This window comes from Chaetodon trifascialis, chromosome 4 (genome assembly GCF_039877785.1).
Source record: "Chaetodon trifascialis isolate fChaTrf1 chromosome 4, fChaTrf1.hap1, whole genome shotgun sequence".
Classification (NCBI taxonomy): domain Eukaryota; kingdom Metazoa; phylum Chordata; class Actinopteri; order Chaetodontiformes; family Chaetodontidae; genus Chaetodon; species Chaetodon trifascialis.
In genome coordinates, this window is record NC_092059.1 from 12,151,385 (window position 1) to 12,169,564 (window position 18,180).

The window sequence follows — 18,180 nt, forward strand, 5'->3', positions numbered from 1 at the left end:
AGGAAATCAGAGGAGACAGGGTGTATGAAAGGGGTTTTTTGGCCACCTTCTCCTTGTCCTCTACCAAGATCACTGGTGCCAAACTGAAACGACTATTTTACGTCTTTTACAAGTAGTTTTTCAAGCAAGATTGAAATGAATTCAGCAAAACCAACAAGGCATAGGAGATCAGGACTCAAGTCACTGGGACAGACTACGTTAAATATAACCACTGAGTAAGGATAGGCAGTAAGATGGTGGTTAAAAGTAGAAGGCTTCCATTGTTCTGCACAGCCGTGTGAATAAAAGCATCAATGTGGTGCAGTGTAATAATCCTTTTCCTTTTCCCATCCGTAGAAAAGCTTGCTGAAGCTCAGAGGCGTTTTGCCACGCTGCAGAATGAGCTGCAGTCTTCACTGGACGCTCAGCGCGAGAGCAACGCTCCGCCCGGCCTGCGGAAACGCAAGACCATGTTCCACCTGTCGCAGGAGGAGCGCTGCAAACACCACAACATCAAGGACCTGAAGCTCGCCTTCAGCGAGTTCTACCTCAGCCTCATCCTGCTCCAGAACTACCAGGTTTCAGCTCGCACACTCAAGCACACTCGCAGTCAAGTTTGAAAAGCTGTTCGGAGTAAATGAAAATGCGCTTGATGTTTCCTGCAGTGTTTGTCTGGTATGGACGTGTTATAACAGTCGTTTCGCTCTCCACAGAACCTGAACTTCACCGGTTTCCGTAAAATCCTGAAGAAACATGACAAGATCCTGGATACTCCTCGCGGGGCCGACTGGCGTGTGGCTCACGTGGAGGTGGCACCTTTCTACACCTGCAAGAAGATCACACAGCTCATCTCTGAGACAGAGGTGCCCGCTCACACATACGCAGACACGCAGATACGCACTATGATACAGAGCTGTTGGTGGAAAGCAAAACATGCATTGTTGTTTGTTTGTGTGTGTGCGCAGACCCTCGTCACCTCCGAGCTGGAGGGAGGAGATCGTCAGAGGGCCATGAAGAGGTTGAGAGTTCCTCCACTGGGGGCAGCTCAGGTCAGAAGTAGAGCTGTGTTGACGATTAATTAATTAATGATTTAATTGTCTTTTTTCTGTCAAATGTATGCTACTATTAAGCCAAAAATACGGTTTCATGTGAGCTGAAACAAAATAACCTGTGTAACAGCAGTGAGGCGCACACAGCCGTGCTCTTTCTTCCCATGTTTTCTGCTGGACCCTCGCGCTGGATGCAGATTAGGTGTCCGCGCCCGAGCATATGCGATCCATAATCTTTGCATTTGTCTTACTGTAACGTTGGATTTATTATGTATGATGATTGAAAACAAAAGGTGAGAGGATTGTTATGAGAGAAACAGAGAGAGGGGGCAAGATGGGAAGAGACAAAGAAAGAGAAACCATGAAAGCCTCCAGTATTGATTTTATAAGTGCCTTTCCACCGTTGAACAGACAGGATATCTTTCAGAAACAATCGAGGCTAGTGGCACTTTACCCCTCTATGTTATATCTACCGTTATTACTGCATTAATTACTGTCATGTCTGGCTTGAATTGTGCGATGTGACTATTGATCCCTCCATTTCTCCTGCTGGCATGTGTACAACACATATATTCATGCAGATAAAAGCAGTCTGAGTGGTTTTATATGGAGACATATTCAATAAGTTTGGATTTCTAGAATGATCTATTGTCCATACAGTGTCTGTGATCTTGTAAATACGTACACTGATTAGACGTCTTATTAATTGATCTTATTAACATTCTGAATGTTTTTTCTGTATCGCTCTCTCCTCTCCTCTTCAGCCTGCTTTGGCCTGGACGACCTTTCGTGTCGGTCTCTACTGCGGCTTCTTTATCATTCTCGCCATCTCCTTCGTTCTCACTGGTAAGTCACACAAACAATCAGATTCATACATTTTTCATATCCTGTTGAGCCCAGCACAATTTGTAATGTGTCACCGGTAGTTCTGGTAGCTTGTTTAAGATTAATAGGGAGCATGATTGGCAGGTTTTATTATTGTTTGCTCTCAGATTTCTTATCTTTAAAAAGCTGAGCATCCACTGTGGTTTTATCAGGTGCTGTGTTCGTTCGCTTCGAGAACGTGTGGCCCCTGGTGCGGATCTATCGGGGCGGTTTCCTGTTGATCCAGTTCCTCTTCCTGTTGGGCATCAACACGTACGGATGGAGACAGGCCGGAGTCAACCACGTCCTCATCTTCGAGATCAATCCCCGAAACAACCTGTCACACCAACACCTGTTTGAGGTCAGAATGGGGAAACAAATCATTTCTGTTAGTGAAGATGAAACTTTTCTATGAAATTAAGAAAAACAGCTTTGTTTTCAGACTGATCTGGGTAATCATGCACTTTTACAATATGCATCAGGAATGAATGGGGTTGATTAATCAGTAGGGTAATCCAGATTCAAGAAAATACATTAGCATCTAAAATATGAAGATTTCCTTCAGCAGAAGACAATACATACCTAATGTCCACGGGGCTTTATTTATACAAAACACAACATCATTTGCACTGAATTATTCATACTACCTTGTTAATTGTGGCCATATGTCAAAAGTGCTTTCTCCTAATGCCAGCTTCTCCTGTTTCTCCTATGTGTGTTGCAGATTGCTGGTTTCCTGGGTGTGTTGTGGTGTCTCAGCATCCTCTCCTGTCTCTACTCAGAGTACACCTACCTCCCCATGCAGATCAACCCGCTCATCCTCTACGGCTTCATGTTGCTCTTCCTCATCAACCCCTTCAAGACCTGCTATTACAAATCACGTTTCTGGCTCCTCAAGCTGCTGGTCAGTCCATAACTGGAGCATTTATTTTACACGTCAGCGACTTTAGCTCGAAAGAATCACAGTGGTGACATTTGATCTTTGGTGCCACCGGTCAAACTCACTGAGAGCATCTGAAAATGTGTCTGAGCAGAGAATTGGATAAATGAGCCACAGTCAAGGTTCATGGACACACAAAGACAAATGTCTGCAGGTGTGAGCCAGGCCTAAATATGTAGGATAACGGGTCACTTAGACCAAAGAAAACACGTAGAAACATGTTTATGTGAGCTGTCTGTCTGTCTGTCTTTTTTTTTTTTTTTTTTACAGCTCTTTGCTACCCTATTGTGCTACTGATACAATTTAAATATGCCCCCCCCCCGTGTCTGTGTGTGTGTGTGTATGCGTGCGCATGTGCGTGTGTGTGCATCTCTATCTCAGACAATGAATGCATGTAAAATTCAGATATCTATCTCAAGTCTCATGTTTACAAAACCCTCCTATGTTACTCTGTTCTTTGTCTAAGCCGAACTACAGGCCTGCAGGAGAGAGAGGGTGGGTGTGTGTGTGTGTGTGTGTGTGTGTGTGTGTGTGTGTGTGTGTGTGTGTGTGTGTGTGTGTGTGTGTGTGTGTGTGTGTGTGTGTGTAGGGGGGTGTAGGGAAGAGGGTTTGAGGGATAATAGAATGCAGCTTCATCCCGGGGGAGGTGGAGGTTGTGACTGTGCAATCATTATAGGCATAGATCTATCAGTATGCTGATGCCCTGAGCTCCTCTGTCCCTCCTCCCCTTCTTCCTCTTCTCCAGCCTTCCTCACTCCCTGCCTGCTTCTCCCCCAGCAGCAGCAGCAGCAGCAGCAGCAGACCCCCTCCTCATATTCTTGTCCTTTCCTTCACATTTCCTGGCAGTCAGTAACAGCGCTCCCTCAGCCCCCCTCCGCTGATGATGATCGGCCTCAGTCTTGATTGGTCCTGAGCAATCGTAAACACCTGCACAGAGTTAAAGCTGATATGAGCTGTGTTTCATGATTGGCATACATGTAGCCTCATGGAATAAGCAATAGGTGATTGAGGATGTTTAAGGAGAAGTTGTAGCTTTATTGGAACAAACAATCTGTTGTTTTTTGTTAACTGTGCTATAAAATGTTCCCATGCCTGTTGTCATAATGTTGTTCCTCTGACAATGAACGCCAGACAGAGGACAAAGATTTCATTTTCAGACAAACTGTGGAGGTAGCACCTGGATTACTAGTGTTTGCTCGAGAAATGAAAAGCTCACCACATCTCTGCAGCAGGCTTAGCTTTGAGACATCCACACAGACTGAGCAGATATGAGCGAGGTGGCCAATCGATCAATACAGCTTCTGATTGACAGCTTAAGAGAAATATGCAATGAGCTGATATTTGGAGAAAAAAAAAGATCAATATACTTTGACATTTTGCGGCGGGGGAAGAGCGTGCGTGGGGTTTGTGTCGGAAAGCGTACATGGAGGGAGGCGTACGGTGGCTCCTGAATGTCAGCTGTGGCCTGAGGGGGTAAATGGAAAGAGTCGAGCAGGGTTGTATCGTTTTACAAAGCGTGGTCAATAACTGAGCTCCTGCCAAACGTCTTATCCCAAATAACATGCCCATAGAAGCCAGAGCATACCACAAAACGCTGCCAGGTTGCCTCATGCCTTTGTGTCATGCAGCGTCGAGTAGTGACACACAAATATACAAACACATGCACACACAGACACAAAGCGTGACTCATTAGGGTGTCCTGTTGCGTGCTGATAAGGTAGTCTGGATGCTCTATCCCCTTTGTGTGTTGCAGATTATTAATAGAGGTTGTTCCCTGCTTTGCACTTCTCTGCTGAAGTACTGTGACAATTACACACTAATTAATTGTTGACTCATTCAGTCCCAGTGTTGAAAGCACATACACACCATCAGAATCCCTGTAGAATCCGAGGTTTGTAGCGGTGAGGTCAGCCGAGGTGTTTTCGAAGTACTTTTTCCAGAAATGGGGGATATGTTTGCTGTACTTTTTAAAAATGCTTTTATAGATTCTTAACTTTTAAACACTCGTCTCTTTCACCTTCCTTCCGCTCACGTCTGTTTCCAGTTTCGCGTTTTCACTGCGCCCTTCCACCGGGTGGAGTTCGCAGACTTCTGGCTGGCTGATCAGCTCAACTCTCTGGTGTTTGTGCTGATGGACCTGGAGTATCTCATCTGCTTCTACATTTTTGAGCTACAGTGGAGCAACAGCAAGGGCCTGCTGCCAAAGTTCAAAGGTGGGGCAATAATCCGTGTTATCAGTGGCTCACATACTGCTGATGCCTTTACATCATCTCAGCCTCTCTCGAGAATAGGCAGAAATTCGATCAACAGCAGCCGCAGTCGACAATGATGCAGGTCAACCACATAATAGTTATAGTCCTGTGTTAATGTTGTTTTTGTTCCTTCTTTACTGGAAAATCTGTGGGAAATGTAGGATATTTTAAGGAAAATATATTAACTGAAGTAGATCGCCAAACGCCAAAACAGACAGCAGCACTTGAACTGCTGGTAATTACATTGCTAATTCTTCACCTGCTGAGGCGTATCACAACGTGATTGAGACATATAAGATGAAGACACACATCTTTTGGTTGTAAATGTGGTGGACTGAAAGTTGACAGTGTGCCAGACGGTTGAGCGGTGCTGTCAGGAAATGCGATGCGAATTAGGTTTTAATTGCTGTCCGTCTGCTCCACCAGCAGTGACACCTCGGCCTCCACGCAGCCAATTAACATTGAGCTAATGGAATGGAAATGTTTGGCCGCACAGAGGTCACCATGTGACTCCCATAATGATGAGCTCCTCTGTGAAGGGGGATGTGTGAGGAGGCTGTTATGGGAGAGAAACTGAAAAGGAGAACAAGTGATTACAAGCTAATCATTCACTGTTCTCTTCTGCTCCAGATCCCGGTGACTACGTATGCCACAGCTACTCGTACGGCCTGCGCGCCATCATCCAGTGTCTGCCCGCCTGGCTCCGCTTCATCCAGTGTCTGAGGCGCTACCGTGACACCAAGAGGGCCTTCCCTCACCTGGTGAACGCTGGGAAATATTCGACCACCTTCTTTGTCGTCACCTTTGCCGCGCTCTACGCCACACACAGAGGTAGGACGCACACGGGGACACTCACGGGCTACTTTATTAAGTACACCTTGGTAGTTCAGGGTTGGAGCTCCTGCCTCGGAGATTTTGGTTCATACTGAGGTGAACGCATCACACATATGCTGCAGATTTGTCCATGATGCAAATCTAACATTCAGCCACATCCGAATATGAGTACACTGTGGTCATAAAGGGATGGGCACGGTCAACAACAATACTCGGACCAACTGTGGCATTTAAACGGAGCTCAGTTGGTACTAAGGGGTCCAAACTGTGCCAAGAAAATATTCCCAACACCGTTACACCAGCAACACCAGCCTGAACCGCTGATACAAGGCAGGACGGATCCACACTTTTATGTTGTTTATGCCAAATTCTGACCCTACCATCTGGATGTGGCAACAGAAACTGAGACTCATCAGAGATGGTTTTCCAATCTTCTATTGTCCCATTTTATTGAGCCTGTGCCTGTTGTCATTTTCCTGTTCTGAGCTGACGGTGTTGTCTCCTGCTGCTGTAGCCCATTTGCTTTCAGGTTTGACGTGAGATGCATTTCTGTTGCTTAAACTAGTCTGGCCATTGTCTGACCATTCTGCGTAAACCCTGGAGATTATGTGTGAAAGCAGTTTCTGAAATACTCGAACCAGCCTGTCTGGCACCAACGCGCCAAGCCACATTCAAGATCAATTAGGTCATCTTTCTTTCCCATTCTGATGTTTGAACTCCAGCAGATGCGTAAATGCTCTGAGTTGCTGTCGTGTGATTCACTGATTAGATATTTGCAGTTGAACATCTGTACCTAATAAAGTGACTGGTGGCTATATGTGCACTCAAATGTCTGTTTTATGCGTCATGCACAGCAGGTAGTGGAGTTGATCTCAGTCATCATGTGAAAGTGCATCTTCTGTCAGTTGCAGTGCTGTAATCGCAGAGGAGCCCAGAAGAGACAGAAGTCAGTGTGTCTAAAGCTTAAAGTCTGCAAACCAAAGCAACAATATTTGTCTGTGGCTGTCACGAGCATGACAACAACACACAGGCTATTGAGTCTTTGTATTGAGTCGTGTGCGCTCAGAAACCAAAGGTGACCTTGAGTACAAACGGTAGATGTTGGCCTTGGTTTCGGGAGCTTTATAATGGAAATGGGAAAGGATTGTCAAACACAGTCGTGGAAAAACAAGGTTCTGCTCTCGCAATGTGGCCTTCACTCTGAGAGCAGCAGAGAAAAGACAGAGCAGAGAAGAAGAAGCAAGGCAGAAAATCTCCATTTGAGATCCATCAGAAACAAGATTGGAAGCGGAGAAACAGAGTAAAAGAGAGAGTGATTATCATTAAAAGTCAAGTCACTCTCCCTCTGACAGTTTCTCAATTAGCCTGCAATTATTCTGATTCAGAAGCCATATCACAAAGGAGTTCATGTTCAAAGACACAGTGCCGGGGAAATGAAAGCCTCCCTTCAGCACGCTTCCTTTGTGTTTCAGTTGTCCGTCACAGATGCTATTTGTCCACAGGGATAATTTCAAAGCAGCTTTTTCTGCCGCTCATATATTTAAACTCTTCTCAGATGCCAGTTTATTTATTTATTTTCCAGCAAATGCCAGCTGTGAAACTTCCTCTTCAGCCTTTCAAAGCCCTAAATGTTATTTCCCAGCTTGACTTTATTCTTTTCTGATATAAATTCAAATCAATACGCTTGCTTCCTAAGCCGACCGCCAGTGATCTGATATTGAATGAAGCAGGAAGACGGTCGGACGGACCTTTTTTTTCTTCCACAGCTCGGTAGGAAAGGCGTCCATTAAACCATATCCTCCTTCCTCCTCTGGTCTGAAGCCTGTAGACTAATGGCCTCTCTTCATGTGTTATTCTGTATGAAGCTGTCTTTCATCCAGCATGATAATGGAGGCCGAGACCAATCACTGGTTAAGGGGAGGAGCAGGGTGGAAAGGCCGACACACATACCCATATGGGCAGTGAATGGATTGTTGAGGAAGTTGCCTGTAGTACGTCCTCTGTAGAAATGATTGCTCTGGTAAATTTTAAAGCCTTTCGTGAAGAAATGTGGGCACCAGTGTCAGATTCCTGCATCCAAATATGGAAATGATGAGTTAAAAAAAAGCCTTTACCACTGATACTTTCTCTAGTTTAATGTAGGCATGACAGATGATGCTTGCATTACCCAGCATCTGCCTGGAAAGACAGCAGGGCGGTGTCATGTTCACACCGCTGGGTCCAGCTGTGAGAGGTGGCTGGAGTGTCAGTCAGTATCTGGCAGAGCTCCCAGTGAATGTGTCACCTTCACTGCTAACCTGCTCACGGCTTCTGTGTGACCTCACCGCCTCGCCGCCTCACTCGTTCCTGGAACTGCGCACGTTTAGCTCCGGGAAAGCCAAATACTTAAACCATGAATGCAACAGATGAATCACTGTAGAGGACTGAGCGGTATTCAGTGTCTTGTTCTTCCGTTTGCAAATATAAGTCTGTAATATTAAGAGGTACAGTTTCCTCTCTAGCGTGCATGTTGCAAACTGTGATGCACTTCGACACTTTTTTGGGGGGGGGGCTGTGTTGTGTCGATGTGGGATTTGAGGGTTGAATCCTGTTTGATGCGGTGCAGCAAACGGAGCAGATGTCTACCCTCAGAGAAACGCTCAGTTTAGCGCCATGAAGAACTGATTGGACACTGTCATGAATCTGTAATCTCAGCAGATGCTCAGAGTCCAGCATCCAGAGAGATGATGTAGGATTTCCTGGTTTGGGCAGAATTCCCAAACCCTGTAAGATGCAGCGTGGTGCTGACAATAAAGCAGATTACTTTACCCAGGATCAATACAGGCTCAGCTTTATGTACAGTGGCTTGAGACTTATTGCTGTTTTACATGCAGGGGAGTTAACAGCCTAATGCTAATATAAACCTCAGGGTTTATCTCAGGCGGGAGTACAGGAGGTTATATGGTAGGCAGGAGTAGTGCAAGCCGACAGAGAAAAGTTGTTTGCAGGGGGAAATAAAACAAATCGCACAGGGTAACTTATTAAACACACACACACAGCTGTTTTAAAGACATCCCTCCATCTGTGACATCAGCATCAAAAACTCCCAAAACCAGCTAAAACAGTCATGAGCAAAGAGGACCCGCTGTCTCAGCAAGAGGCTGGCCGTGATGGTGAGAGGCAGGAATAAATCGAGTCAAGCTGCAGAGAAGGATCAGTAAATTTAGACCTGATGGAGCACAGAGGGGGAGGTAAAAATGAAAGGTTAGATGGAGAGAGGAAAGAAGTAACAGAGAGAACAAGAGAGCACCGGAGCAAGAAGAGAAAGATCGACATGAAAGGGATGACGAATAACAAGTTTAATGGGTATCAAAACACAAATAATGGTGGGAAATGGAAGAGCAGAGGAGACACGAGCAGAGGAGGGGAAGAGGAGAGAAGGGAAGAGAGAGGATGACAGAGGAGAGGAGAGGAGAGGTAATTACCAGCCTCTGGCTGAACACATGTCTGCCGGACTCTGCTGGAATAGAGATGAGCCCAGAGCTGACAGCTTTTATAACTTCATTTCATGTACTGACCCCTCGTTCATTATAAAGGCAGGAATTGCAGCACACACACACACACACACACACACACACACACACACACACACACACATTGAAACACACGTTAACCAATGAAGATAAAAGACGAGTCCCTGAGTCAAATCTCTCTCTCTCTGCCTGCGTGAACTCTAATTCACCCCTGCTGTTCCTCCTGCTACAGCTGATATATTTACATCTGGAGGCAGACAGCCCATAAAGGTGCTTCATCTGTCAATGTGGACTTAAGCCAGAACATTTTTCTCTCTTATTCTGCACAAACTTGTCACAAATGGCTCGTTTCAGTGTTGTTGAGTAGTCTCCAGTTGCAAGATTACAATTGCCTCGTTGAGGCATTACGTTGCCGTGGTAACAGATGAACAGCCACTCCTAATGGTCGGGGCTGATTGTTCTTGTTGTGAACTTGTTTCCATCAGTGAGCCTGTTGCATAAAATGAGCCTGCTGAAGCGCTCTGTCTTTAAACTCATGCGTGCCTGTGGACGACAATGGCAACCGTGTGCATGCATGTGTGTGTGTGGCAATCTACTGGCAATTGAGTGTGTGTGACAGGAGCCACTGACCCCAGCGAGTTCCTACTGAGCATCCAATCAATGTCCATCTCACCGTGCTTAACCGTTAAATGGTCGGTGACCAAGCAGCCCGCCTGAAAGACCCTCAGCCCGAACAGAAACTGAAGGGTTAAATACTTCAACACTTTACACGCTGAGGAAATCACATCAGTGGATATTCTCCAGTGAAAAGAGTCTATTGTCCAGGACTGTGTTTAATCTACGGCTGGGAAATCTCAGTGTGGCCGTAGGGACTGGAAGAAGCAAACGGCACAATGGACCCAGCAGTTAACAGAGCAGCACAGCAGTAATTCTCCGGTCGAAATGTCCTCCGCGCCGCTCCCCGGCGTCTCGTTGGCTGCTAGCAGGAGTGACCATGACAAATGGGAGCGAGCCCGGTCTCTGTCTGGTGGCTGCTGTCTGTGTCTGTGTGAGTCACTGTTAGACCACTGGGTGCTGATTTATATCTCGGAGCCCACTGAGGAAGAAGCAAATCACGCCCACAGTGACGCTGCAGAGACACACAGACGCTGCTGAGCCCATCAGACTACTGTCATCAAACTCAGAGCTTGTTCAGTACTCATCACCTGCTGGCAGCTCAACAAATTATCACTATTATTGTCATTACAGACAGAACGGTACAGGGAAGTTTTGGATAGCAGGACATGCAGGATGAAAGAATGTGACATGCACTGGGACAGTAAGAGCAAAACAAACCTCTAGTGTATCACACAGTACGTTTTACACAGTTAAAACCTTAATTAAACACTATACTGATGTACATGTAAGTGCTTCTGCTTATTACTTGAGTCTCTCCTTCATTGGTGCTTGACACAAGTTAGGATACACACACAGTATTTGAATAAGTACATGCATACACACTGTACTTGTGCACATGCAGTACAATAGGTGCAGAGTTAATATTAGCACTGCCTCAGAAGAACACACACACACTGTAAATGTCTTTTTGTTGAATACTGAGAATTTATGAGGTTAGCGTGACAGTCCTGCATGGCATACAGAGGTAGTAGAGGTACAGAAACCACTTACTGTATAACGCCTAAAACACAGTATGTTTAATCATCGCCCAGTTCAGGTGTCTCACCTCTCTGCGACTTAACTCAGCAAGTGAACACAGCGTGTGTGATTTGATGGCTGGTCATCTTTCATTTGATAAAGTTAGTGGAAATTAAAGTCTTAACTTTAATATTTGGCCACAGGACAGCTGGTAATCATTGCTAGTGTATTCATGACAGAAGGGCTCCCTCTAGTGGTCAAAGCGCTGTTGCAAAAGTTGCACTGACTCACTTGAATCCTGTAAATCTCCATTTTTAAAATATCCAGTTCTTTTCCTGCCAGATCCTTTGAGACTGTTTACATTGTGTTATCTCTGCGTTTGTGTGTTTGTTCCAGAGCAAGGACACACGGACGCCGACATGTTCTTCTACCTGCTCATCGTCTTTTCCACCATCAGCTCCCTGTACACGCTGATCTGGGATCTGCGCATGGACTGGGGCCTGTTTGACCGAGGAGCCGGAGAAAACACCTTCCTCAGAGAAGAGATTGTTTACCCACACAAGGTTGAGTCTGACAGGGATCCCACACACACACACACACACACACACACACACACACACACACACACACACACACACACACACACACACACACAGATACCCTAAACCTGTCTCCTCTGCTTCCAGGCCTATTACTACTGTGCCATTATAGAAGATGTGATCCTGCGCTTTGCCTGGACGATCCAGATCTCTCTGACCACGATGACAAAGATCCACTCTGTGGGCGACATCGTGGCCACCGTGCTGGCTCCACTCGAGGTCTTCAGGTGCTGACATGAGTTGTAGTGACACACATACCTCACCACAGTGCATATTTTCAAGGCAGACATGATCTTTCAAACAACCTGTTCCCATAAGCCCCCACGCTGATTTCTAAGAGTTTCACCTCCTCTCTGCAGGCGCTTTGTGTGGAACTTCTTCCGTCTGGAGAACGAGCACCTGAATAACTGTGGTGAGTTTCGGGCTGTGAGGGATATCTCGGTGGCGCCACTAAACGCCGACGACCAGACGCTGCTGGAGCAGATGATGGACCAGGAGGACGGCGTCCGGAACCGCTCGGGCAAGAAGACCTGGAAGAGGTCCTACAGCCTGTCACTCCGACGCCCCCTGCTGTCCTCCTCACAGTAAGACACAACATGGACACTTGACATCAGGCTCACACACTTTTAGCTTGATTTCTAAACACTGAGGAGAAGAAAGAGTCAGATTATTGTAGACAGAAAATCTCTCTAACATGTTCTAAACAATGAAAGAGCTTGAAGAGATTTAACTATTTCTCATCATGTCCTTGAAAAAAACTACATTACAGTTCAATTCAATTCAATTCAATTCAATTCAATTCAATTCAATTCAATTCAATTCAATACTCCTTTATTAGTCTCGCAAGGGGAAATTCCAATTTACAGCAGCATCAATGAAGCAGATAGAGTAGTGAACAAGTGCAATGCAAATTGAAAACAAGTATATTAAAAAGAGTGGGATAAAAGAAAAACATAATTCAAAACATCAATCACACTTTTTTTTTTTTAGACTCAGGGAGAGAAGGATGACATGGACTTATTTCCAATGTTGTCTCAGGTGTTTTCACAGTCCACCACCCATTCATCAAGATGCAAACATTCAGCGTCTGACTTAAAAATATATCATGAACACATTTGTATCTATGATAGTGGTGTGGCTCCAGGGATGAGGTGACAGTGATCTGACATGAATCAAGCTGCAACTATCAATCAGTTAAATACATTAAAACACAAAACAACAACAGAAAATTGAGTCCCAGATAAGACGTCATTTGTTCCCCTCTCTTCCAGATCGAAAAAGGACACAAAGGTGCTGATCGAAGACACGGATGATGAGGCTTTCAGCTGAGTCCACAGCGTCAGCACGTGCACACACACAAACACACACTCAGATATACTATACTTGCAAGGACCTCATTCACTAACACCCAACCTCAACCCTTATAGTTACACGTGTAGTCACCTTTGCCCTCAGCTGACACCTTTAGAGCAGCGAGGAGCTCAGGCCGCCGTCACTTTGGACAGTATACCTCATCTTTACACCCATGTAAGTATATTTGGTCTTTATAAGTATAGAAAAACACACGATACACAATGTAATGCAAAAACACATTAAGATCAACCTGCTGAAGCACAAGCATGGTGTATTATTGCTACAGTTGAGGAGAGAGCTGATGCCACACACTCACGCAGACAAACAAACGGACAGACGTCAAGGGAAATCTTCTGCACTTAGCTGGAAACACAGACCACACTGCCCTGGGATCGTCCTCTTCTTTTTTAAAAAGGACTTTTTTAGTATGTGTTCTTTACTTTGAGATGTTTGCGTTTCTTTAGATTTCTCTTCCTTTACTTTCTCCGGATTTGTTTTGGCCGAGCCGCAAACGGTAGATAGACGACAGACGACTGTTTACACGCCTTTTTAAAGTACCCCAGGATCAACAGGGAGAAGACAAGCCAATCAAAAGACTAAATATGAATCAATAGAAACCTGAGGAAGGACTCAAATCACATCACAGCATATCAAAATCAACTGGTTTCAGCTTGTTGATTCTTTTTATACTCTTTTTTTTTGTTTTGTTTTTTGGTTGAGTTGTAATAACATCGATCACAGCCGTGGAGGCACTTGCAGGAAAAGTGCATTTAATACACAAAACATGGAAAAAAAAACCCAACTTGTACACAAAAGGGGATGTTTTGATTCAAACATTTCTAGTCTGTGTAGTTGCTTTGTAATATATTTCATATATTTTGATGTGCATTATTACTCTCTTGTAGTTGTTAAGTACTTCTACATGTGTTGTTTATACTAGTGAGACTAGTTTGAGCATCCACACGATGATTGTTAATGTATTTTATAATGTTTGGAATGTTTTTCTCGGTTGTGCCACGTTTTTAATGAGCCCATAGTTAGACGTCGATTTACCCCTAAACCTCAGATTAGTGCAAAACTGACTTGTGCCCGATTAGCTGCAGTATATGTATGTGCATTGCTCTTCTTTGCATTAACTACCAAAGCTTTATTTTTATGAATGTGTCTGTGGCTGCAGTAGCTCTGTCCAACCAACCTGCACAAAGCTTATTTACAAAAGTACATGTTTTATTGGGCTGTTTTAGCAAAGCAGGTTCTGTCTTGTTGGAGTGGAAATACGTCGTGATCAGAGTGATGTGATGCACCGTTGCATGCATGAGTGTACATGCCAGTGGTTCTCAAGGCTTTCAAGATTCAGGTCAGAGAGATCTTTTCAGACCGCAAACAATCTGTCACTTACAAGATGAACAGATTAGTCAACACATTAGTAAAAATCTAAATATTCAAGGTCTTGACTTGCTCTAAAGTTTACTGTCAGTGCAGCAGGAGAGCCTTGTTTCTTTGAATGCAGACCATGTTCAAGGTAAAGGTAGTGTTTTCCAAAGATGAACTTATTTTTTCAAACTGGAACATAACTGACATTTGAGGCCCACCTGGTATGTTGCAACACTTCATATGGTCACCAGACACGAGCCTGTTCTGAGCCCCCTGGCAAAAGCTCAGTGTTGCCAGATTGGGCGGTTTTGTACCCAGTCTGGCTTCTTTTGATGTAATTGTGCAGATAAAAATGGTTTAGGGGGCAGCTTGTGATGATTTGGGCTACATTTTATATCATTTGTTTGCTTTCCTCCAACAAAAAGTGAAGCTGTAACCAAATGAATTGGGTTCACCTAAATTCAGTGAAGCCAAATCAAAAACACTGGGCGACTTTCATGACAGTCAGGAAAACTGAGGCTCTAATTGAACTACGAGGTGGCATCAGAGATATCTGGCAACGCTACAAACGCTCATTCATGTCTCTTTAGCAGTAAATATCTGTAAGTAAGCCAGCCCTTCAGTCCGATTTCACCACGTTCAGCGTTACTGTCACCAGATACACGCGTTTGTCTCTAACGTTCAACGTTGCCTCGTTCATTTTCGCACTTTTTAAAACATTGTTTCAGGTGTGGTGGCTTGTTAGATCAAATGTAATCTAAGTTTGTAACAACCAGGAGAAATGTGCTGCACATCTGACATCTTGCCTCATTGGTTTACCCTCAAACCAGCAGCTGTTGGCCAGAATCTGAAAGCGTGTTGCTGCCACTGTTAAAGGGCCCCCTGGCTTTAATGCTGGTGTGCGTGTTTCACTTTCTCTTCCTGTGTGACCACCTCACTCTGTTCCGCTCTTCCTCCCTATGGCTACACCGCGTCACAGCCAGTCACAAGACAAAGCCCAGACGAGTTACAGAAAGTCCTGCTTCTTCTACTTCTGTTTTTCCCGTAGCGGCTAGAAGATTGAAAAGCTCCTGTGTGCAGTGAGCGAACTGGAAAGTTAGATGGTAAAAAATGTGTTATACCTGTTCAAATGTAGAAGATGGGTAGCTTCCCGATCCATTTAAATACACTGGACACATGCCATAAGTGTATACAGGCATAAAACATACACACACACACACACTCTCTCTCTCTCTCTCTCTCGTTGGAGAGCACAACACTACAGCAGATAGTTTTGTAAAAAGGCTCCGTTGTCTTGCCTGCATGCTGCTTTTGTTCCACATTGTACATAGATCTTAATTTATTTGACATGATGTGTATATTAGCAATCATTGTAGCCACTGTGACAATGATTGAGTTCATATGTTGCCATTTTTGCTCCAAGACAAGCAGTATTTTTTAGGTGATGAGGAGCTTCTTTTTTCTTTGATTGGTCACAATCCTGCACTCTTTTCCATGTGTAAATCTGTTGACAATGTATTTGTATAAAAATAGGGGAAAAAAATCCATAGAACTGGAGAATGTGATTGGTTGTATCTTGTTAGTGATTCCTTCTTATTTCAAGGCTCCGTCACCTCCGGGGGTCTTGCGTCCAGGGCTCATGGAGGAGGTGTTGAAGGCGGAAGGGGGGGCAGATTTCTGTGTCCTGAAGCTGTAATATTGTTTGTACATTTGTGAATGTGCATGAAAATATTGTGGACGTTACATCTGTTGTCGTAAGCCGCCCCTGCTGACAGAAGCACTTTGACATACTGTCGGGCACAGGAACAGACCCCGGCCCAGAGAGGACACACACCAAGATGCTGTTGAACTGATCCCGGATCTGCCCGAGCTTCTCCTGAATGCCTCACAAACAGGTCCGGGATCTTTTACTTGCTCGCGGGAAGCATTTTTTTGAGATGCTTCTCTGTGAGAAATGCTTTAGTGACCGGCGTCTGCACAGATGTTCAGTATTTGTAACCCACTGACAAAAACAGAAGCAGGGTTCTTTTGTACTGTTTGTGTTTGATGAGACGAAGACGGTGATAAGCCCCGACATCCCATTTTTCTCATGGGTGAAAATCAAAGATGATTTTGCTTTCACTGCTTGCCGAGACCCCCATGATGTTAAAGTGCTTGATACGTGTGCATCCCTCCCCTCCCCTCGCCTCCCCTCCCTCCCTCCCTTGATGTTGTTCGTACCCCTTCTCTAATCTAGCTGAACGTGATAGTACCTGTAGTTTGGTAGATGAATGTTCTACTTTGATAAGATACAAAAAAAATGAAGAATAGAATAAATACATTGTGGCTAAATGTGATTTTAAGAGACATAAAGAAAGGAAAATGTCTTACAGTCTGAACCATCCCCCCCTTTGTCCCTTTTACAGAGTAGTTTGTACATGTCGAGTGTATAACACTGTTCAATGATGGTTTTCCTGATGGTATTTGTATTTCTGTATACACTTTGGTGATCCTGTCATATCTGGGTTTTATAAACCACGATTATTTTTAAAACTCGCTCTGACTCTCGGCTCTTTTTTTTCCTCCTTCACTAAAGGTTTAGCTGCTCAAAGCGATTTTAAATCTTCCAGTTTGTGGCAGATTTTAGTGTCAGGTCTCATGGACGCCTCATACTGTCACGGTGGAGGAGGCACTTTGCTGAATGAGTATCCGATGCTGTTCTGTGAAGTACATCTACGTTAGCACACATGCATTCCTGCAGCTCAGGGTTGGTGTGGTTGATGGGGTCTTTCTGCTTCCTCTTCATAACTTTTGTGGTTTCATGGTTGCTTCTTTTCTGCACTTTGAGGCGTATTCTAACCTTCACAGAAAAGTTGTTAATGATTCACCTTCTTACCTATAAGTAGATGTGCAGCCTGGTGGTGAAAAGGGGCGTTGCAGGTCCTGACAAGATTTGACAACTGTGTCCAAAAAAAACTCGAGGAACGTGTCCAAAAACACTGGCAGCCATTTGGAATTTGATGCTTTTTTTTCCCCTTCGTTCCCAGAGGGTGAACGGTGTCTGATGCCGGTACGATCAGTGTGCCAGTAAGGATGAATGAATCATCCTGAAAAGCCTGAAAATCTTGTTTCTTGGCAGAGAGAAAGCACCCACAAAAAAAATCAAAGGAGAACACAGTTAAGTCTGACAAATCACCATCAAACAAGCCCTCATAATCCAACAGAAATCACAACATTTTTTTCCTTTTTAGAATAAAAAGAAATGTTTCAGTTGACATTGAACAACTGTTCTTGACCTCTGAACAGCAGCTAACAAGACGGTCTCAACACAAGGTCAATTAGCGGCTGTTTGCAGTGGCTTTCAATCCCATCACATGATCCTCCTCAGCAGATAAATCAATCTAGAAAAAAGTGGAAATCTGAATTCAGAGCAGCTAATAATGGACCTTGTGGTCGTCCTGTTTGGTCAAAGAGTGTGTCGATGTTTTCACTACATACAAGGAAAACAGCTACTTGTAAAGTTAAATGCAAAACAACCCAAAAGCCCTGCGAACAATCCTACTTTTCCCTCTCAGTCCCTCAGAGCTCAAGGTGATTTCGCTCAATCAGCAGTCCAAGACCCAAAGATGTTCAGTTGACGGTGATTTAAAACAGAGAAAATAACAAATCGTCACATTTAAGGAGCTCAAAGCAGTAAATCCCGCATATTTCAGCTTGAAATGATTTATAGATTAATTAACTATAAATTAATTTTGCTAAAATTCAGTTTTTGTTGGTGCTGTCAGAGATGTGCTGTTAAAGATTCTGGTT

The 18,180-nt window shown here is 44.4% G+C and overlaps 1 protein-coding gene across 1 annotated transcript in view; it reads left to right on the plus strand.

The window, feature by feature from the left end:
* xpr1a (xenotropic and polytropic retrovirus receptor 1a) overlaps window positions 1-16,926 on the plus strand; it is a 64,451-nt gene extending 47,525 nt beyond the window's left edge. Inside the window, exons 4-15 of the mRNA XM_070960695.1 lie at window positions 337-557; window positions 693-842; window positions 945-1,028; window positions 1,793-1,874; window positions 2,066-2,253; window positions 2,617-2,796; window positions 4,877-5,045; window positions 5,715-5,915; window positions 11,462-11,628; window positions 11,752-11,891; window positions 12,024-12,248; window positions 12,936-16,926. Coding sequence (XP_070816796.1) covers window positions 337-557; window positions 693-842; window positions 945-1,028; window positions 1,793-1,874; window positions 2,066-2,253; window positions 2,617-2,796; window positions 4,877-5,045; window positions 5,715-5,915; window positions 11,462-11,628; window positions 11,752-11,891; window positions 12,024-12,248; window positions 12,936-12,993 — 1,865 coding nt within the window. The 3' untranslated portion in view covers window positions 12,994-16,926. The remainder of the gene's footprint in view (window positions 1-336; window positions 558-692; window positions 843-944; window positions 1,029-1,792; window positions 1,875-2,065; window positions 2,254-2,616; window positions 2,797-4,876; window positions 5,046-5,714; window positions 5,916-11,461; window positions 11,629-11,751; window positions 11,892-12,023; window positions 12,249-12,935) is intronic.
* The last annotated feature ends 1,254 nt before the right edge of the window (window positions 16,927-18,180 follow it).